This window comes from Poecilia reticulata, linkage group LG17 (assembly GCF_000633615.1).
Source record: "Poecilia reticulata strain Guanapo linkage group LG17, Guppy_female_1.0+MT, whole genome shotgun sequence".
Classification (NCBI taxonomy): Eukaryota; Metazoa; Chordata; class Actinopteri; order Cyprinodontiformes; family Poeciliidae; genus Poecilia; species Poecilia reticulata.
In genome coordinates, this window is record NC_024347.1 from 6585662 (window position 1) to 6607986 (window position 22325).

General features: G+C 38.7%; 2 protein-coding genes across 6 annotated transcripts in view; both read left to right on the forward strand.

Annotated features, from left to right (window-relative positions):
- The first annotated feature begins 605 nt into the window (after positions 1–605).
- Positions 606–17115, forward strand: mtf2 (metal response element binding transcription factor 2). The gene is made up of 15 exons (XM_008433370.2): positions 606–865; positions 1641–1842; positions 1962–2043; positions 6730–6840; positions 6998–7098; positions 7272–7447; positions 7554–7649; positions 8012–8080; positions 9290–9413; positions 9914–9981; positions 10085–10255; positions 10960–11086; positions 11262–11311; positions 12307–12414; positions 15174–17115. Exons 1-15 carry the CDS (start codon positions 861–863, stop codon positions 15550–15552), a joined length of 1869 nt encoding a protein of 622 aa, XP_008431592.1. The 5' UTR covers positions 606–860; the 3' UTR covers positions 15553–17115.
- A 1792-nt stretch (positions 17116–18907) lies between these two features.
- Positions 18908–22325, forward strand: part of ccdc18 (coiled-coil domain containing 18) — a 28379-nt gene continuing 24961 nt past the window's right edge. For 3 of the 5 annotated variants that reach the window (XR_535897.2, XR_535898.2, XM_008433372.2), the window contains exons 1-7: positions 18908–19402; positions 19809–19946; positions 20062–20168; positions 20770–20898; positions 21635–21731; positions 21821–21942; positions 22042–22300. Coding sequence is in view for 3 of the 5 variants with exons in the window: in XM_008433372.2 (XP_008431594.1) it covers positions 19818–19946; positions 20062–20168; positions 20770–20898; positions 21635–21731; positions 21821–21942; positions 22042–22300 (843 nt within the window). In the remaining 2 variants the exon portion in view is untranslated. The remainder of the gene's footprint in view (positions 19403–19808; positions 19947–20061; positions 20169–20769; positions 20899–21634; positions 21732–21820; positions 21943–22041; positions 22301–22325) is intronic. The other 2 variants (XM_008433373.2, XM_008433374.2) reach the window with 2 other exon arrangements.

Sequence of the window (22325 nt, forward strand, 5' to 3'; positions counted from 1 at the left end):
CTTCTGTTGCTCCCAGGAAGCAACAGAAGCAACAGCAGCGACTCTGAGAGTGAGTTATTGAAGTATTGGTCAAAAATAAACAAACAAATAAATAAATAAACAAACTTAAATGTATAACCAGAATGTTGTTCTTGTTATGACTAAAGATATCTTATAGGTGATTACAGAAATATATTTGATAAATGGGAGTATCATATTCCACTGTGAGCTTAGGGATAGAACAATCCACTTTGGAGGAGAAACAAGGTTCCTGAAAAGCCCCAGAGGAAACCTGATTCAAGTAGTACTTCCGGTCATGATAACAAACTTAAAAGAAATGTCAGTCCCATGTCTTGGGAATGCCATAAGTAGCCGAAAAATACACAAGCTCCCTAAAAACAGTTTAGATGAATATTCTGTTCTCCTGATTAAATATTCCATTTGAGAATATACGTTGGCACATAAAAAAATCTAATAAATTGTTAGTATTTCTACATTAATTAATTAATAATAATAAAAAAAGCAATAAAACTTGAGGTTGTAAAGATAAAGTCATTGTTACTGTTCCTTCAAAGGCGGATATGCAGTACTTCATAGGTGCCCTGCCTACAATTTCAAATGTTTGAAAATGGTGCAGGCAGCAGCCCACTAGCAGCAACGCTTCCCACAATGCACTCCCCGTTCATCAGCGGGAAACCAAAATGGCGAACGTGCTGGGGGAAAATGAACCGTTTGTTATTTTCTAAGGAAAGCTCGAGCGCTGTGGATTTTCGGGGCACACACTAGATATACATATTAGCCACGGCAGCAGCGGGGAAACAGCCTCGCGCCTTTTCAGCTTTTTCGTCTCGCGAGGCATTTGTAACAGCCGAGGTGACCGAATGAGGTATTGTTGTCATGTTTTCCTCTCGCTGCTTAAGGGGGGGTGTGGGTCCGACGGTCAGTGACCTGGCCGGGGGAATTGCTTTGCATGTCGGCTGTTCGTACTATCAACATTACCTGGATTTCCATAGGAAAGACATTATGGCTTCCGTCATGCAGAATAAGTGCTAGATTTGCCTTTTACACTCTCTGGTGGCTGCTTTTTTTGTTCAGTCGTTATAGAGACAAAGGACTGAAGGGAAGCGGCTCAAGAAAGGAAAACTGTCCTTTTAAAAATATAAATCATTTAAGCAGAAAATAAAAATACAAAAAACATATTTGTAGTCAAACAGATTAAAAATAAGTGGTTAAAGAAACATTTTAAATTTTAATTTTGGTCTTAATTATCTTATTGATATAATCAGCGCCCAAGCGTATATTTAATTGCCAATTAGCGCTAATTATGATCCTAATCACCAGTTGCATGTGCTCACTGAAGGAAGACTGGCTTTCCTCTTTGCTTTGTAAGCAAAATAATGCACCCTTCTATTTTCAAAATCCCACAACATATTCTCAGGACTTCATATTTGTACGTGTCCCCAAACCAACCTGCTTCCACATTTTGGGCACCTTTGCAGTGCTGATAACTGCATAGCCTTTTTTTCAGCTTTTTTCAAATAAATCTTGTGTGCATACATTTACAGTAACTTAACCCCTTTCAGCACTACTATATGGTTTAGAATGAATTCTGAGTATAAGTGTAAGCATGTCTTCTATTGTGTTTTGCTTCCTGTTTTCAGAGACTTGGGGGTTGTGGATCATCCTTCTCTCCGCCATAGAGCTCACCCCGAGCAGCAGCAGCAGACTGTGTCCCTGTCACCCTGTGGCCTCTCTGCTAGGGGGGAGTATGGGGAGGACGACATGTCTGCCAGGTTTACAGAGGGGCAGGATGTGTTGGCCAGGTGGTCTGATGGCTTGTTTTATTTGGGGACAGTCACAAAGGTTGGTGTGATGGAGGTGCTGCTTGGAATGTCTTACAAAAAAACAAAGATTTTTTTATTTTTCCTTCTTCTTGTGTCTGCCAGAAATGTGCTAATCTCTCTTTTTTTTTCTTTTTCCAGATAGATCGGGACAAGCAGCGTTGCTTTGTGGTTTTTGAGGACAGATCGAAGTCTTGGGTTCTTTGGAGCGATATTCAAACAGGTGAGCTCTCCCAGTTTCAGGGTCTGCATTTTGGTTCATTTATTTCTGTGTCTTTGAAGGAGAGTTGGCTCGCAGAAAATTAAAATGAAACACAAAGACTGATATTATAGGGACAGAATTATTTAAAATGAAATTTTTTTAAGTTTTATATCATGTTATAATGTAGTTCCCTCATCATAAACATCACTGGATTGTTGCTTTAATTCTTTCATGCATGCTTGAGAAATCCTTTAATCTCCAGTGGCAACCATTAACGTTTGTAAAACACCTGGGTGGACCTAGTGCTGCCTCCCCAGAGGAGCCCTCTCCTGCAACTCCCCCATTCAGCTCCTTCAGACCAGTCAGCCGTAATTAGCAAATACCTGGTGGAGCTGTGCATTAGCATTAGCATCTTTATTTTATCCATCTGGAAATTAGTTTTTTTATTTCATTCAACTAAATTGATTAATGATTACTAGTCATATGAATGAATATTTATTCTCAATTATGATCATACTGTTTTTCCCAAGATTTTTATTCTAATCAATAATTTTAAATGTACTAAATAAATCATATATATATATATATACACACATAATCTACTTGTTTCTTTAAATGTGGAACAGAATTCATTCAAACACAAGACGAGAGATTATCTCTGGATCTTCTTTCTGAATTTTGATGTAGTTATTGTCAAAGTTGTCGCTATGTGCTAGCATAGTGCAGGTCAATTTCTGACTGGAATCCTAAATGATCATGTAGATACAGATTTTCTTTCCTCCCCAAAAAATGGAAAAAAAGGAAAAACAATTTTTTAAAAAGTGGCAAGCTCAGTGTAGCTTTTATAGTACACTGAAAATACCAGGACGTATGCATTTGATCACAGTCAGGAAAAGAACGGCATTTTACGGTATAAATCTGTGACAGCAGATGTAAAGGCAACCTTATAGAAGCTCAATATAGGAGCTACTTCTCAGGGCAACATCAGTAGAAACGATGTTAAAGGGTTTAATAGAGGAGTGACGACTTTCTGAAGGCAGAGTTTCAGAAAGAGCAGGAGCTTTTAAAGGTGTTCCAAGGTGTTAAATTACAAAGTCAAATTTCTTTTAAGCTATATTTGATGTAACAATTTATAACAACTGAAGATAACATAGTTACTTGATTGTGCTATAAAATGGCACTATGTTCCTGGAAAATACATCTGCCCACTGCAATGACTGTAGAAAAATCCTCCAACCTTTTGTTTCCCTCTGCTGACAAAGGGTCAACAGAAATATGAAATGAATGAAGCCTACTGTTCTGCTGATGAACTCAGAAGTTGACCACCAATGTTATCAGGTCCTGATGTTATATTTGAATGTAATTACTAGAGATGTGCCGATCAGGTTTTTTCCTGCCAATACCGATCACCCACGAGGGCCAATCACCGATACGATCACATAATTATTATTATTATTTTTTTATCATAAACACTACCGGTTACATTATGTGGAAAAAGGAACCATGAATTCACCTTAAATTAGACAAAAACTTGTTAACTTTTTCCAAGAAGAAAACTAAACAAAACAGGCATTCTGCAAATTGTACTATTGATAATACTATCTTTAACAGACTGAAAACATATGAAGGCTCTGAAGAGGTTAAATAACGCAAAGAGCCAAAATAAAACCTCTCAACATTGCCCCAAAAAATTCAAGTATAAAACTTAACATTCAAAGGCAAATACAGGTTTCAATACAATAAACAATCCAGAGTTACTGAATGAAAACTTCCTGATAGCATGGCGGCTAGCTGATTACTGCTAGTTATGATTGGCTGTTTCTTACTGAGCGGAGTAATTATGCAGAGCAGGGAGGAGATCGATTATTTTTTCAGAGATTATCTGTCTCATGTTAGGACAGCGAAAGTTTTAATACGCATGTAAAATGTATTATTTTTAGGTTAGATGCTGCAGCTTTAAACCGAGGTTCGGTGTGAGAGTCACTACCAGGTGGAGCAGAAGCGGCGCTCCGTCTGTCAAATATTACTACCTGTAGCGCGTAGCAGCGGTTCAACAGCGAGAGCAGAACCAGCGTCTTACATCGCAGCTCGAAGAGTTAAATTATTTTGCAGGTTATTTGTTTAGCTTTGTGACCGTCATGCTAATCCGGGTGAGTGTTTGTAGCTGTGCGCTGCTTTACCTGCTATCTGATCCTCCATATGTCTTTTTTACTGCAGTGAGACTCGATGTAGCCAAACTCCGTCAAGTATGGCATTTTCTTTATGTCGTATTAGCTTCGTTGTGTTGATGCATTTTGACGTGCTTCAAYYYTCKGCCKYMAMWWKYWRWCYYCMTYMWYYMMTCAGTGCGTTATAGTTCCACATCGCTTAAGATTTGTTGCTGCGCGTTTGCGCAGTGTGAAGGAAAGAGGAGACCAGCTGCACAGGCAGGCTGCGAAATGAGATGCAGGTGATCGGTATCGGCAACAAGAGCCAATGATCGCCGATCACAGATCATGCACTTTTTCACAAAAATTGGCCGATTATGATTGGTGACTGATCGATCGGCACACCTCTGGTAATTACTGTTTTCCAAGCAGTAGATGAAACATTGAAGATGACTCTGAATCTTTATTTTACAAAACAAGATGCATAAAAGTTACATTTTTCCATTTCCGCTCATTTTAATAGATTATAGTACAGAGGGTGACACTACAAATCTATCATATGTCTTTAGTTCCTCTCTTTCCTTACAGTTAACGGTCCGCTGTATCAGTGCTGTAGCAGTAATCTCTCTTAATGAGAGAAAAATCCTCTCAAGAAAGATAAGCAGAGAAACTTAAGTCTGTCCTCTTCTGTCACGACTCGGCAGTTGAAACGATGTTCTTGCCTGATGACGTGCTTGAGTCTGTTTACGATGTATTATAGAAACAAAATCGGGAGCAAAAGATATTATGAATGGTAACCTAATTTGCTCTAAACTCTTGTTAGAAATGCAGGTTTAGCAGTCATTCATAATGGGCTTTTTTGGGTGGTATTTTAGGAATTAAGTAAATATTTGGATACCCAAATACATTTTACAAGTCCATATCTTTGCCGCTCATTCCCACTAGGCCATTTGCAATAAGCAATAAATCAATTAATCGCATAATAAATCAAGACGAGCTCAATAATCTCTATTAGCATAATTTTTTTGTTTTTATAGATTCTCTCTCCACTAGTCATTTTTTAAAAGACAATTTAGTTTTTTTTTTAAAAGGAGACTTCATAATTCATATTATTCATTGTTTCTGATATTTTGTTTATTTATTTTGGATATTTAAAATGTCTTCCAGTTCCAGTGTTGAGTGTTCATTACAATTTAAAGTTTATTGAACTTTGAGAATGTGTTTTCACATTGTTATGCCATTACCATTATATTTCTTGAAACAATATTATCACTTATCACAATAACTGCTGGGACAATGTATCGTCCAGTAAAATTTGTTACTCTGACAGACCTACCTCCCACCTTCCACTAAAGATGATATTTTTAAGGTTTGATTTTGAACATGTAAAATCAGCATTAAAGATTTCTTTATATAATTTTTTTACAACATTTCAACAGCTGCCCACATAGCAGCTTTCAAAAAGTACTGTTTTTTTTTATACTTACAGTTCAGACATTTTTCCCCCTTTCTGTCTCTCCAACTTTCCCTCACTGTTAAGCCTTACAAGGCATTAGACAGAGAGCTAATCCCCATTATTTACTGTAAGCTACAACTTCAGCTCAGTGACGTGCAGTGAGGTTCATGACTGGTGAGACTTGACACCTGTAGTCACATGTACAAATCCAATATAGAAACTTATATTTCAGTTTTGACCGTAACCGATTAAAGCTTTTAATTATGCTTCAATCAGTCCTGTTCAACAATCTGATGGGCAGAAAACCAAAATCATATTTAAAATGCTGTAAATATCATGGTAAATAAATGTAATACTGAAAGTGAATAAAAGTGAGAAAACACTGTTTCTTTTAAAGCAGAAACGATTAATTGATTATGGAAATAATCACAATTAATATAGTAATCGATTAGTCATTAGCTGGAGTATACAGACTCAAGAAATGCCATTCAATCAAAAAAAAAAAAACCCCCAACATATTCAGAGTAGTAAAAAAATTACAAAACAGACACATTTTGCATTTAACATAAAAGACCTTGGTCTGTAAATATGCTTTAGCCAAATTTCCTCAAGTGATCCAGTTTTATCTTCACCCGGTCCAAATTCATTAAAGGAATGCTGCTAATACATTATAGGCAATAAAATGTTTTTCTTATTTATTTATTTATTTATTTATTTATTTGCATCTTTTAATTTATTTATCATATTGAATAAAAAAAAGTTTTAGTGTTTATACATGGGACGTGGCATTTTTTTTTAATCTGATGAATCGTCAGAATAATCAACTGATTAATTAGTTACTAAAATAATCATTAGTTTTAGTCCTAGTTTCTTGTAGTTTTGTCTGGGTTTGCAGAGGGCGTCCCAGCTGGAAGCTAACGCCGTTTGGGGGCCATGACATGGAAAAGTTAGGGAACCTCCCTGTTGTAGGGAGTTCAGTTACAATCCCCAGTGAATTATTTTTATAACCGCTTCATAATCAGTAAATATCCGTGGTGCTTGGTTTGTTTTTGCCCTTTTTTTTGTAAATCATTTCCTTATGTTGACCATTTCTTTCCTTTTCAGGGGACGAAGAAGACAAGGCTGATGACGATGACGACATCGTGTGCTCCATATGTCAGGATGAGACCTCAGATGAACCCAACGAGATCGTCATTTGTGACAAATGTGGTCAAGGTATGCTTTCAGTTTTTGCCTGTATCTGAACAGATTCATGTGTAGAAACGAGAAGAGACAGTAGAGGCCGGTGCGTGGTGAAAGGTGAGCGTATTTCGTAAAAGTGAAACGTATTTCGACAGACGTATGGAGTTATTTAAATGTGTTTGTCATCCAGGCTACCATCAGATGTGCCACTCGCCCATCATTGATGCCGCCGTGATCGACTCTAATGACAAGTGGCTGTGCTCAGAATGTGAACTTGCTTCTTTCTCTGAGGTAGGATTTTAGAACAGATTTAGTCCTTTTATTTCTTTAAACAGATGTAGTCCAATATGACCCCCAGATTGTATTTTCAACTAGAAATAGGTATTGCTGTTTACTGTGTTCTCTGAAGGTTTTAATTTTGTACTTGACTTCATGTTTAGATGTATTTTTTTTTCTACATGCAGAAGGGGAGCATTCTCAAGAAGGAGGCATCTGCTAAGCTCTTTCCAAAGCAAGAACATCAGGAGCAGCATATGGAATTTCATCTCTCCTTCCCATACGCTCCAGAGGAACTAGTGTGGGATCAGGGCCACAAGACGAACATCCAGCAATGCTACTGCTACTGCGGAGGACCGGGGGAGTGAGTAGCGCATGCCACTCTGCAAACATGCTAAAGAATTTTGCCAAATATGTTCCACAAATCATATGTTGTGTGTGTGTGTGCGTGTGTGTGTGCTTATTGGTAGCTGGTACCTGAAGATGCTGCAGTGTAACAGGTGTCGGCAGTGGTTCCATGAGGATTGCCTACATTGCTTACAGGCTCCACTGCTCAATGGAGATAGGTGCAAACACTTAACACTAAAGTCTAAAGTATGTGACATGGTTTAGATTGTTTGTTATATTCTGATTTAAAGATCTTACTAAATTATTCACATCTTAATATTTATGAGTCATGAATTTTGTTGCAAAACACAATAATTAGAATTTAGCTCTATAATAAGGTACCAAATCATTTTAGGATAATTTTTGAGGAAGACGGAGGATATATAGGCTTGCATACCAATAATGTAAAATATAATGTGAAATTGAATGTAAAGAAATCGTCTGCTAAATATTAAGGTGATACTTTCCTCCTGAAGATGCTGGATGATTGTAACGATCCAGTGCGGTTCATGTCAATGATGAGGCGTTTTCTCGTATTCAGGTTTTTCATCTTCGTCTGTTCAGTCTGCAGCGGCGGACCAGAGTTCCTCGACCGGCTGCCTCTCGACTGGTACGTGAATGTTAGGCTGTAGATAAACTGGAGTCTAATAATAAGGTTGCCTTTACATCTGCTGTCACAGATTTATACCGTAAAATGCCGTTCTTTTCCTGACTGTGATCAAATGCATACGTCCTGGTATTTTCAGTGTACTATAAAAGCTACACTGAGCTTGCCACTTTTTAAAAAATTGTTTTTCCTTTTTTTCCATTTTTTGGGGAGGAAAGAAAATCTGTATCTACATGATCATTTAGGATTCCAGTCAGAAATTGACCTGCACTATGCTAGCACATAGCGACAACTTTGACAATAACTACATCAAAATTCAGAAAGAAGATCCAGAGATAATCTCTCGTCTTGTGTTTGAATGAATTCTGTTCCATATTTAAAGAAACAAGTAGATTATGTGTATATATATATATGATTTATTTAGTACATTTAAAATTGTTGATTAGAATAAAAATCTTGGGAAAAACAGTATGATCATAATTGAGAATAAATATTCATTCATATGACTAGTAATCATTAATCAATTTAGTTGAATGAAATAAAAAAACTAATTTCCAGATGGATAAAATAAAGATGCTAATGCTAACTACCGGTACTCAAGTTTACTTCTGAAGCTAAGACTAATCTCTTATTAAAGTTTATTTGGTCAAAAATCTGTCACTTTTAATAAAAGTTAACAATTCTTTCTATACAGAGCTGTTGCATTCAAATAAATAACTGACATAAAAACAAAGTAAATATAAGAAATAATATATTTTCTTAACAGGGAGCTCATTTTGACAATCAGTTGTTTTCTTTCCTCTTTTTGTCTTATTTTTTTTTTTTACCATAGCTGTCCCACATTGTCCTGATTTTACCTTTCACTAAACCTAAGAAGGAAATAACTGACAGGAAACTGTAAATGGTGTGAACGAAAACACCGGCTTCAACTGTTTACTGGGGATCTGTTTTAGCCTAGCACTGCTTTATCAATGCTTTTCTTAAATGCTTGTGCAGTTTCAGTCAACATTATCTACACCTACTAGGATAGTAAAGGTATTACAGCATCCTCTACTATGGAATTTTCTATTGAAATTCCACACATCATTCAGATAGCTAAAAAAAAAAACGACAACCCTGAAATGACATTAGTAGTAGAGGAAATTGACCTGCATCATGTATAAACTTTAATCAAATCAATGCTCAACATGTTTTTTTCCTCTAATATTGTAGGAAGGATATTGTTCATCTGTGCCTGTACAACCTGAGTGTGATACAGAAGAAGAGGTATTTTGATTCTCAGATGCAGCTAATGCCTTACATTAATGACAACTGGGAGCTCCTGCAGCTGGGGAAGGTAAGAGACGCATGAAGCTGTGAAAAACTGGAGAGGGAGACATTGTCTGCTCATTCTCCTGTTTTACTTTCTAACTTCATATCATTGAGAACATGTTTTTCACTTTATTTGTTGTTGTAAAGTGCAATGAGACATGCGTTGTTAATTGGCGCAATATAAATAAACTAAATTGAGTTGAAGTGGAGTGATGTTACTGTATTTTGAGACCAGATGTCTTAAAATCTTGATTTAATAAAGTCAATCAGACAGTCAGGTTTCTGTCTTGAGATATCCTTTAGCTAAAGCAAAATCTAACAGAGTTTTGTTAGAGCAAAATCTATCAAAATTTTAGATTAATAATTAATGTTATAAAAGTTGCGCTGCAGATGTTGGTGGGCATAACTGGAAATAATCTCCCTAAATTAAATGTATGGCTTCTGAAATCTTTGGTTTACCTCTGTTTAGTTCTACTGATCAGATACTAAGAACATCTGATTTTGCCTTTCATCTGTCATCCACAGCTGGCCAACACACCAAGATCTGAGAGGTATGAAAAAGTTCTGGAAGCCTTAAACGACAACAGCTACACGTATGTTTTCTCCTGACGTCTTTTTAACTTTAAAACAAACTTGTAATTTTTTGTTCAACAATAATCCCATTCCTAACTTCTTCGCTTCTCCCACCTTTCCCAGGTTCATGTCAGGGAAGGAGGTGAAGAAGAAGAAGCACTTGTTTCGCCTAAGAATCTTTTTCCCGCCTGCTCCTCCCAACTGTACTGAACCCACATACACGGTGATGGGGGAGCCTTTCCACGAGATCACCATAAAAGGATGCAAGCCCGCCAAAAGCTTCTCTGACATGAAGTAAGATGGAAAACCTTTCATTCGTCTGCGGGCATTCATGTTCTGTGAAACTAATTATTTAATATATAATTTTTAAGGAGGCGTGGCCAGTATGAGATTCTCACCACAGTGTCTTGATACTTCCACAAAAATTAGATCAAACTTCAACAATCTTGGGTGCTTTTACGGAAAACAGAAAAGCAACACTTACCTCCACTTCTGCTAAAAATAGTTCAACATTTCCTACCATTATGTATATTTTCTCTTTCATATTTATTATTTAGATTTTCATCCTTGGACCAATGTAAAATTTAAATGAAAATTTCCACTAAATTTGGTTGTTTCCAGGTACTTTTTGCAGGCACTTGAATTTCTTTTTCTTGTAGCAAAGTGATAAATTTTGCAGCTTAGAGTTAGCCAGGTGATGGAGGCTAATGCGCTACATGCATGTAAAGACAACTATGGTTGCGCTGGTGCTTTCTTTAGCATTGTAAAAAGACGTTTTTAGACTATGAGAAGCTATAATATTTTCATAAACTTCATACTTTCTTACTGCCAAGCCATATTCCCGACTGAACAAGTTGTTGTTTTTTTATTCAAGAATGTGTAAATCATAAAAAAGTTCTTCGTTTTATGTCCCTTCACTGTTTCATCCTTGAACAGTCATTCTGACTTTATGCACAGCTGTCATAACGGCATCTGAAATGTTGGTGATGTCACTGCAGGATCCCTGTTGCGTTAACCAATGGCATCGAAAAGAAGAAGAAGAAGAAAAAAAAGAAAAAGAGGAAGCAAGAAGCTCGCTGTCTGGAGACACTGGCTAAACCACAACGGTCCAACGAGCCATCCCTGGTGTGTGTGTGTGTGTGTGTGTTTCTGTTATCATGTATGCATTAGTGAGCCTGAGCTGGCTTACTGCTTTCTGCTGAGATCAACAGATGGTTTTATGTTGAGCTCAAACGTTCATATATGAAGAAAACATGACTCCTTCCTGTAAACGCTGATGAATTTCTCTCCACTTTATCAGGAAACCAGAAAGCCGGACCCCCCTGCACTGGATCATTTGACCTCTGTTAAGTAAGTGATCGACTGCTTGTCTTGTTCTGTTCTTTGTTTGGGAAATGTTTGTGCGTTTTTTGGTGTTGAAACCGGACACATTAGTGGCGTTGTTGTCAACGAGTCTGTGTGTAGTGTAAACAGCACAGCATCATGCTGTGAGGGCGCTTTTCTGCAGCAGGGATAAGGTTAGTTGAAGGGGAAATTTGAATCGGTTAAAAAGAAGAATGGCCTAGTCAAAGTCCAAACCCAAATCCAAAGAGAAGCTGTTTCATAACTCGATAATTGGTGTTCAGATTGCTCTCTATTGAAGATCGGCCTCCAGTCCCTCAGCTGAAGCCTGAATGTGATGCTTGAATGACTGAAAAAAAGCAGGTTCCTGTTACGGCTCAATAAACGACTGTTGGACTTTTTGTGTGAAAAGCTGCTACAGACTCTCAGGAGTTTAAACTAAAGGTTCAGCCTCTACAAACTGAAGAAACTTAGAAGAGAGGAACTTGAAGTCATCCACTGCACTAACTGCGTTTCCACTGACCGTATAATTGCACAAATTGGAATCACAGAAAAAAATTAGCGGAAATGGAAAAACGGAAAAAAATAAAATAAAATAAACTTGCATTTATCAAGTTTTTGGGCTATAATGAGGTGGTTTTTTTGCTGTATCGAAACTGGTGTATTTCACCAAAATGCAATGGAGACTCTTGTTTCACATTACATGAATCGTGTGATCAGCAAGCGGATGTTACTGCTGGTGAGACAGGCGAAGAAAATGAGAAGAAGTAACTGTGGGATGGCATGTTTTTTTTAATGATTTATGGCGTGAACAAAGTCTTTCATGCTGGATTTTAAATGCATTTCTTATTTAAAGAAATGTTGACAGAAAGTGGAATAATCTAATTTAATCCAAGTGTTTATTTCCAGGTTTTATTGAAACTCTTGTTTGCTAAATTATCATAAAACAGCTTTTCTCTGCTTTTCACACATTTTTTCCTCTAATTGTTTTTCTGTCTCTGCAGCACCAGAAGTAGCAAACCTCTGCTGTTATCTCCGTCTTCTGATGTGGAATCCATCGATGCCCTCAGCAGCTCAGAAACTACCTCAACAATCACTTCTAGACAGTCCAGGTTGGCATTTTATTAAGCTCGGATCTTCCCGGCAGAGACTGAAATACGCAAAAGAACAATAAAATAAATATTCTCATTTTATGGGGTTTTCTGTGATAGACCAGCAAAATGTAGCACAAAAAAGTGAAGTGGTGCATGGTTTGAGGAGTGTGGTTTGGATTTGTCCTTCACTTTGATGTCGCTAAATAAATTCCAGCACAACCAGTTAGTTAAAAGTCAGCTAGTTAGTAAAACCAGTCCCAATGTGTGTTTCATTTAATCTCGCCATAAATCCAGATTTTCTGTTAGGCCTCAGAGGTTACCATGCTGCACAGTGCTGAGTGCTGTCCACCCATTGTTTGCAGTCACAGCAGGAATACTGTCTTACAGAAATAATTACCGTATTTTCCGCACTATAAGGCGCACCTAAAAACCTTCAATTTCCTCAAAAGCCGACAGTGCGCCTTATAATCCAGTGCGCCTTATATATGGACCAATATTGAGCCGCAACAAGTCTAGCAACTATGGTAAGCAGCCGCCTACTTCATTTTCCCCCATAGAAGAAGAAGTGCGCGGTGCATGCTGGGATAGTTGTCAGAACGCTGGTTTGTTAATTAATAAAGTTTGATAATGCATTTAAAGACGGGGGGAGGGAGGGCGGGGGAAGAGAGACAGAGACTGCGGCGGCAGCGTGTCGGTTGGTCTGTGTTACCCAGAAAGCAGTTTGGCACAATATCGCAACACCAACACCGTGAGTGAAACAATGACTGGGGCAACCTACTATATAAGGTACTCGGGGACCACTTCTTTACAAATGTAGATGTGTAATAATAGAGTATGGCACAAATTGGCAACCCAAACTGAAGCGTCTATTCTATGCACCTTATAACGCGGTGCGCCTTATATATGAAAAAAGTTTTAAAAAAGGCCATTCATTAAAGGTGCGCCTTATAATCCGGTGCGCCTTATAGTGCGGAAAATACGGTACCTCTTTAACTTCTGTTCATATTGTCACATTACAGCCACAAACTCCTATGGATTTTATGTGATGGCTGAAAACAAAGTAGCAGATCATGTTTTAAATGCCAATGGGTGGATTTGAAGTCAGGTCTTTGACTTCAAAAATCATTTATCATTTTCTTCCCCTGTATTGTTGTTTTATATATAAAAAGTCATTTAATCACTTTGAAGTTGGTGGTTTTCACGTGTTAGGAACAGAACGTGGCAAAGTTCAAGGGGTGGAAATACTTTTTCAAGACTTTCAGATAAGATGTTTGTGAAGAAAGCATTGGGATCATTCCATCATTTATCATCGGCGCTAAGCCGCTGCTCTCCTCGACTGTTTCTGGGTCACCAGCAGAACGGCGACAGAAACAGACAGGAAGAAAACTTGGAGTAATGAGAATTGAAGGATTTAAGGCAGCATGGTGCTTTTAATTGTAACAGACAAGCATTTATCTCAGTAGAGCCCTGCTGACACAATGGCACAAAAAGTGGATGGATCATATTTGACACATAGGAGCGCCACTCTATAGGGGGCGCCAAAACAATGATGGAAAAAACACTGGTCAACTGCCAAAGCGTTGTCTGGGCTTTTTCAACTGTTTTAGGGTCATTTTGATGAGCTGAATCCAAAGATCACATTGGTTTTGCTCCATTAGATCAACTTTCTGAACTATGGAGCAACATGAGCATCAAAATGCAGGACTTGTTCTCACATCTGGAGAATCTGGGATCAATGAGTGATAAGCAGGAGGAGAGATTCCATCAGGACAGAAAAGAGACGGAGAATTTTACACAATGAAGACGTGATGTTCAATTCACATGTACTTACCATTATCAGTGTTTGCTATTCAATTTAAGGAAATCCAAGTTTGTAGCATTTAGTTACATTTTACAAACCTTTTTTTGGATTGGAAATGAACTGATGTCACAAAAATGTCATCAATTTAGTCAGAAGATCTAATCCAATTGGAATAAAAACCTGACCTGATTGAGATATTAATTTATGTCATTTTTGGATTCAGAGGTGCAAAATAGTCATAATTGAGTTGAAAAAACCAAAGACAACTTCCAAAAAATGTTTTTTTTTTAACCCAGTGTAATTTCTAGTTATTTTTCTGAATTTAAGTTGTTTTGTGCAAGTGTAAAAATGATCAATAACAGGCATGACACCTTCACCTCTCTTTCTGTCCCTCACACAACACACACGCACGCAAATGTACATAATTCCTCACAATGTCAAATAAATGTTTCTCAAAAGTTTCCATGCAGATACAAAAATTAAATAATGGAAGAAAAATGTCAACATTGCTTTCTGAGAGCAGTTCTGCATGAAACATGGCAACAATCTTCTGACCAATCACACAACACTTTGCACAGAGCTCTGGAGAAACAGTCCAACCAGGGCCTGGTGTTTAGTTTGGCTCTTTGCGAACTAAGTGATGTAGTTTTTGCCACGCGTCTACATCAACGAAAGCAGATTTCTGCACTTCAGATGAAGCCTGTTGGAGCCTTAAAGGCGCTTACAGAACAGTGTTGTTTTCATTTAAACCATGTCGTCACATGAAGACTGAGACCTAAAGATGGAGAGGCAGAAAAGAAAACTGTCAGGGCCATAAAACAGAAGAAATGGAGAGAGCCTGTAATGTGTCCGGATAAACCTCAGAAAGTCTGTTAGTGGTTCTAAACTCTTATTGTTCCAGTTTTCAGTGTAGTTTTTGCTAATGTCTCATCAAATAAAAAAAAAAAAAATAAATAATTTTCTTGTGCTCCTTCAGCCTGTACACTTCCAACAAGACGGCAACAGCCGCCTTCAACATGCCTTTCGCCTCTCCACCTTTAAAACGGAAACGCGGGCGACCGCGGCGAACCCCGAAGCCCCCCCGACCGGAACTGCCCCCTCCTCCTCGGCTCCCAGATGCAAGCGTCTCGAACACAGAGACGTTCGGCTCCCTGCCGGGGCTCCACCCCACAGACATAGTCCACGGCATGGACCCCAACACCCAGCTTTCCCACCTCAAGAGCTCCATCAGCAACTACTTCGGGGTGGCGGGCCGCCTGGCATGCGGGGAGAGGTATAAAGTCCTGGCCCGGCGGGTCACCATGGACGGCAAGGTGCAGTACCTGGTGGAGTGGGAAGGAGTCACTGCCTCATAGCTCGATGGCTCAACCAGTTGTAACAAAGAGCTGACAGTGTGTATTCAGAGCGTTAGGTGGTTATATGCCCTGATCATCATGCATGCATGCAAACACACACACACACACACACACACACACACACACGGGGTATGTTCTTTAACAGTGAAGCAGCACCAGAGAAGCTGGATCACTGGATCCTTCAGAGCAGTTTGATATGAACTTCTTCCTTCCTGCTGCAGTTATTCAGGGGCAAATAATTCCTCTCTCCACTCTACCTGTAAGCTTTGACTAATATTTCATGCATCATGTTTTTTTTTTTGTTTGTTTCTCCCCCTAAATATACTTGCTTGTTCTTCAACAAGTAGTAAAAGGGGGAAAAAAAATCTCTATTTTCATTCATTGATTCAACCATCAATAATTTTAACATTTCATTTTTTCCTTTAACTCATTTTAAATGTTTAGTTTTTTGTTTTTTCTCCAACTGTGCGCTCTTTCTCTCCCGTCTCGTACCTCTTGGTGTCTCATGCCAGCCCTAGTTTCCATTATTTGTGAGCAGATCAGGAGGAACTCAGAGAACGAACGCGCTGCTGCAAATGTTTATTTTATATAAAGCTATACCACAAGCATGATTGTCATATTTTTATAGTGGTCTATTGTTTACCAACGGAGATTTCGGTTGATTTTTTTTTTTTACTTGCACACGCTGTGTTTTGTTAGAAAATCATCTCATTTGAACAAGCAAGAGCTTCTCAGACAAGGCAGTATTTTTTATTCAATATTTTTATACATTTTCTACTGAATAAAAATGTGCAGTTCTTTTTGAAGAGTTCTGATTGAAATTAGGACTTCAGTTGAACAGACCTGAGTTTGGTCTAGTAAAAATTCATTATGCTAGGAATGTGATTTAATCAGTTTGTAACTTTCTCCTGCTGCTTATGCAATTAAAGTTGCATAAATGAACAAATATTCTTCCATAAACAAAAATGTATTTTTTTTTTTGTTACATTTTGGGCAGCCCACTCAGGACATACCACCAAACTTCACTCACACAGCCCAGCCGGTGTAACTAAGCCGATTTTGCAATTGATCACGATATTTCTGTTGTCCATGTTGATTTCTCATAGCGTTTTGTCATTATTACACATATATAAGCTTATTGTTTTTTTTATGTTTACTGCTTGTTTTAAATTGGGCTTGAAAGAAGAATCTGCCTCACTGAAGAAATTGCTGTACGTCATTGCAAGAAGAAAACCTTTAGTTAGAACTGTTCTCTCTTTTGAGATGTTTCTGCTCGTTTAAACAGCACTTGCACGTCTCCTTGTTGGGGACACAGTGAGTTTATTTAATGCCGACATGTTTCCATTACTGACTTGCTACAGGTTTTTTAAGCCAAAGAACGTCCCTGTAACGTCGTCTTTGTCTTTTTACTGGTTGACGTGTTACTAGTGAAGCAGGTTTTTTTTGTTTCGTTTAGGGATGAATAAAAGTTGGTATTTCAAGCTGTTTTGCTAAACATGATTTTTTTTTATTACTGATATTAACTGTATATGATTTTTTTCTAATAAAATTAAGATCCATGACTGTAAATGTCATTTGTCATTTGTAAATCGACAGATGGAAACTAAATGTAAACATTTTATTATTTTTTTCTGTTTGAACATTTGAGTTTTATCAATAGGTGTGCACTTGGCAGATTGAGAGACTTTTACTTGGGGCTTCAAGTGAAAAATTAAAATTTTCTGTATGTAAATCTAGTCAATGCTGTCATTGTATCACTGTCTCTTCTTGGAAGACAAAGACGAGTTTTAGGTACAAATGTGCTTTATCTCATTAGCCAAAAATAACAGTAACAAAGTGCTTTATTTAATGTCCTTGAAAATGGCCGCTGTCCGCATTGCAGCTAAGCATCCCAGAACCTCATTCTGAATACTTTTGTTATTGTATTTTGCATTTCTGGGATTTAAGGCGGGGCTGCACAGTGGCGCAGTTGGTAGAGCTGTTGCCTTGCAGGAAGAAGGTCCTGGGTTCAATTCCCAGCCCTGGTCTTTCTGCATGGAGTTTGCATGTTCTCCCTGTGGGTTTTCTCCGGGTACTCCGGTTTCCTCCCACAGTCCAAAAACATGACTGTCAGGTTAATTGGCCTCTCCAAATTGCCCCTAGGTGTGAGTGTGTGTGTGCATGGTTGTTTGTCTTGTGTGTCTCTGTGTTGCCCTGCGACAGACTGGCGACCTGCCCAGGGTGTACCTCGCCCGGAACATCAGCCAGAGAGGCACCAGCACCCCCCGACCCCACCAAGGGACAAGGGTGCAATAAAATGGATGGATGGATGGGATTTAAGGCATTGGATTTGCTTTTGAAATCTAAAAGCTCATGATATTGACCTCGCTTTGAGAAGTTTCTGTATCATGTCCACGTTGAGAAATGTTTTCTGTCAAAAGCAACAATATTTTGATTTTAATATCTTATTCTATCTTCTGGAAAAACAAGTGATTAGTTTTTAGAAGTATGATTTTAAGAACATAAAATTTGGAGAGAGCAGTGGGACTCCCCTCCTTGGGTGTGAGCCATTTGTCACCTGGAGAGAAGAACAATGGGTGCACCCAATGTGGCTGATAGACATATTTGCATTGTTACTGCAAAAACGCTTATTGAATGTAATAAATCTTTTTTTATTACCTGTTAATTTTTCTTAAAAAAAAGATCCCATTTGTAATTAAAACCCAAATCGTTTCTACCAATCCGTAGATTTTTTTTTCTGCTACTGATTCTTGTTTGGTGTTACAGATAAAATGCTTTTATTGTCTTATGCACAGTAACGAAATGCATTTCCCTGAACATTGAAATTCTTACTTTACTGCCCACACTGGGTGCCCGGAAATGTAAAGTTTAGGTATAAAATAGAGAATATAAAATTAACCTTGTGAAAATGCAACAAAAAAATAGAAATTTGCAGAATGTACAAGGGCATATATTTAAGATGATGAGCTACAATGTATGTGCAACAGTAGTGAGTGAAACTGATTTTATAAGTGATTATGATAATCCCAGTGTCAGACAAGCGTACACAGCATGTGTAATTGTATGTAAACAGACCTGAGTAGAAGTAATGGTGGAGCTGTGGTTCTGTCACAAAGCTGAAAACATGAGCCACACTCTGCTGCCTCTGGCCGGTGTACTGTTAAGGAATACTCCCTCAAAATAAACCTTTCACTCCTCCCCAACTTCTGTGCATAACTGTGTGACGGCGAAAGGAAAACGACTCAACCCCAACACACGCGCCGTTGTTCGCGGACGCTGTTGCATATCAACCAATCATCTCACAGAATGGCTTAGCTATCCAATTATAAAGTACGTTGTTGGCATGTGGGCGGAGACTAAAATTACAAACCGTTCTGCCTCGATTTCCAGTAACCCAAGAGATTTATTGAAATAAGAAACAAATGTTTTTAGCTTCTTATCCTCCGGTCATCTAAGGTAATAGTTCAGATGAAGCAGAAATTATGTATGGTGTTTAATTAACTGCTTTTATGACAAAAAAACAAGGCTAATGTTTACTAGCTAACCACCTGTTGGTGTAAAGAGTTCCCTGTTTACATTCATGTTAGCGTCGTTTATTAGCAGCATAGTGTTCGTTTAAAATTGCAAAGAGAGATCTCTTTTTATTTCAACTTTAGACATGTAGACACACAAAAAGCTATATAAAGTTAACTTTAGTAAGACTGGTCGTTATTTAAGCTGAGGAACGACAGTCAGGCGGTTCTGTTCTGATGTTTGACATCGAGGAGAAATTCAACAAAGATGTGTTCGGCCTGCGCAGTCTGATCCAGGGAGCTGAGCTCTGCCACCAGAGTGTGGGGCAGAAACTAAGGTGAGTAAAGATCAGAGGTCTAGAATTATGTCTCAATACATTACTGTGACGATGCAGAAATTTTAGGAAAATGTACAACATTTTCAAGATTTGGATCTAGTTATATATTGATGTTGAAGCTTTTCAGATTTTGTAAAGTTATGACAAACTATTGTTTTATTGAGATTTTAAATTTAAGACCAGGGGGCTACAAGCCATTTTTTTACCTTTAGTTCACCTGAATAAATCTGTGGAACTGAAAATTTAAAGTTTTTGTCATCTTTTATGTTTGATAAAACATGGGAAATGTATTATAATTTTTTTAAGAACCACAATTTTATATCTATTTTTATATTTTAAAACAAATAAAAACTTGAAGACCTTTTTAAAGCCAAGCCATACCATGTTCCTGCCTCTGTGTGTCCAGCCTGTAGGGATGGCATCTGCTGCTGCGAGAAAGAAAGGCGGCTGTGTTCGCCAGGAGAACGCCTGCCTGATCACAGATGAGCGGTTCCACAGCAACCTGGACGCCCTGCAGTTTGAACCAGAAGCTTCCGATCTGCAGGTTGGACATGCATCCAGCCCATCTAACCCCCCTCACACAGACACACGCATAAAAGAAAAGAGAAGTGTACTTCAGTTCCATGGTTACAATGATACATTAGTGTTTTCGTTGGCAGGTCCATCACAGCCTCTCCAGGGTCATGGTTAGCAGCAGCATGGCGGCCATGAGCGAACACATCCATCAGCTGGAAGCTGAGCTGGAGGCTCAGACTGAGGAACTGAAGTAAGCTCACTGTTCTAATGCAGGGGGTCAAACTCATCTTCATTTTGAGCAACAAGGGCCATGAAGGGACATTCACAAATCTTTGAGAATGTCCCTTGGCAGTTGTGTCAGAATGTGTCGATCAAACTACATGAATTTATTGTCCATTGTCACTATGCTTTTTCTGCATTTGATGAGTACCTTTTAAATATAATTTTATCATGTTTTCTACAATGATAAAATTTGACACTATTCAAATCAGAACTGATTTGATTTGACTTATCAAATAAAGTCTAGACTCTTGAGGGCCACAGAAATGGCTATGATGGGCCAATTTTGGCCCATGAGCCTTGAGTTTGGAAAAGGCTTCGTTTCACTTATAAAATGCTAGTTTTCAGAAGATGTTTTCTGATTTGTAATAAAAAAAAATCTCTTATACATTGGAAATCAGACGTTTACATATACTGAATACAAATACATCGTTTTAGGTCAGCTAGAATTACCAGAATTATTTTTATTTTCTAAACGCCACAATAGTAAGAGAAATAATATCTGACAATAATCATTAATGTCTGACTTGCTCAGTTTAAACTCTGCAGTTTGCATCGTCCATGTTTTATAGGGCAGCGGAGCTGAGGGCGGAGTCCTGCCAGGAAGCTGCCGCTCACAGTGAGGCTGTGGTCGCCACGGTTACCGAGGAACTGAGGATGCTGAGAGAGGAACTGGAGAGCAGAACAGTGACAGGAAAGAGGTGGTGGTTTTAGACCTGCTTCCACCTGGACGTAAACGAGGGATTACTTACGATCCTGATTGTGTTTTGTTGAGCTCAGGCAGTGTTTTTCAAAATGTGGGTCGCGGCCCCTCGGGGGCCGACAGGGTGCGCTGTGAGCGCCTCAGAAAGTTGAAGAGAAGATTAGAGGAAAACAATTTAGCTCCATAAATTTTTTAATCTTAAATTTTTCGTCATCATTTTTGTTTTCTTTTATTTAATTTTTTTTAAGTACAAAATATAAGTTAAAATAATTGATTTAAACATTATTTCTAATGCTCATTGTCTGATTGGCTGCCAGTCAAGCTACTTTGCTTCTTCTGAAAGATTAGCAAGCAAGAAATTGAAGTTTCTGACAAGAAAAAAAAACCCACCACGGCACCGTCCAGCAGCCTGCTGCAAAGAACCATAAGAATTGTCAGAATAAAATATATTTTGATGTGATTAATATTAAATATTACACGTCGTCTTATAATCAAGAGTGGATTGTGATGAAAAAATGGTATCATCTGGCAATACAATTTTTCGCCACAAAATTTATGGTCAAAGCTATCAGGCAGCATTTCTGCTAACTAAATGTAATAATTAATCAATAGAGGATAAAATATATTGTAAAAGTTGATATTGCTTTAAATATTTTGTGTCATTTTGTGTGAGTTAATCCTCTTTGGGGTTACATGTTTGGGAACCCCTGATCTAAACTCGCCTCTCGTCTCAGAGCTGAGCAGCAGAGGAACCAAGCTCTGCAAAATGCAGAGAAACTCAAAGAAGCTTTCGACGATTACAAAGACACGTTTTCCTTGAAACTCCAAAAGGTACATATTTACTCAAAATTGTCTCATTTTATGACAACTAAAAACTTTTTCTTGCTTGTTGACACCAGACATGTTTTGTCATTTTGGAGGTGGTGGAGAGTGAGACGACGCTGAAGGAGAGTCTGATGGAGTCTAACAGAGAAAAGCAGGAGTTGGAGGTGAAGTTTTCTGTGCTGGAAAGAGAGCGAGCTGAGCAGAGCCAAACGGTTAGGTACTGAGAGCCTTCTGTTGAGTAGAAACATAAAGAAAGCTGTCGACGCTGCTTTCTCCCAGCATGTGCTTCACCGGCGGCGTTTTGTTCTCCATGCAGCCAGCTGCAGGAGGAGCTGAGGCAGGGCGGAGCGGCTGCGGCTCTCCTCCAGGCCCAGCTGGAGCAGGCGGCGCGCAGAGCCTCCCAGCTGGAGCAGCAGCTCTCAGAGCGGGGGGCCGAGTGCAAGGAGGCGGCCTCCCTGCGCAGGGAGGTGGAGGAGCTGCGGACGCTGACCCGTGACCAGGAGCAGAAGGCAACCCAGACCCAGGCTGAGCTGTCCGCCCTGGAGGCCGTCCTGGCTCTGCTGCACCTGCAGGAGGTGGGCCAGCTTTCCACTCCCACCC

Bases quoted from the DNA above. Each gene is read 5' to 3' on its own strand.
- mtf2 (XM_008433370.2), top strand. The intron at 7,650-8,011 runs GTGCAAACACTT...TCTCGTATTCAG, and splicing joins CCACTGCTCAATGGAGATAG to GTTTTTCATCTTCGTCTGTT. The intron at 9,414-9,913 runs GTAAGAGACGCA...TGTCATCCACAG, and splicing joins AGCTCCTGCAGCTGGGGAAG to CTGGCCAACACACCAAGATC.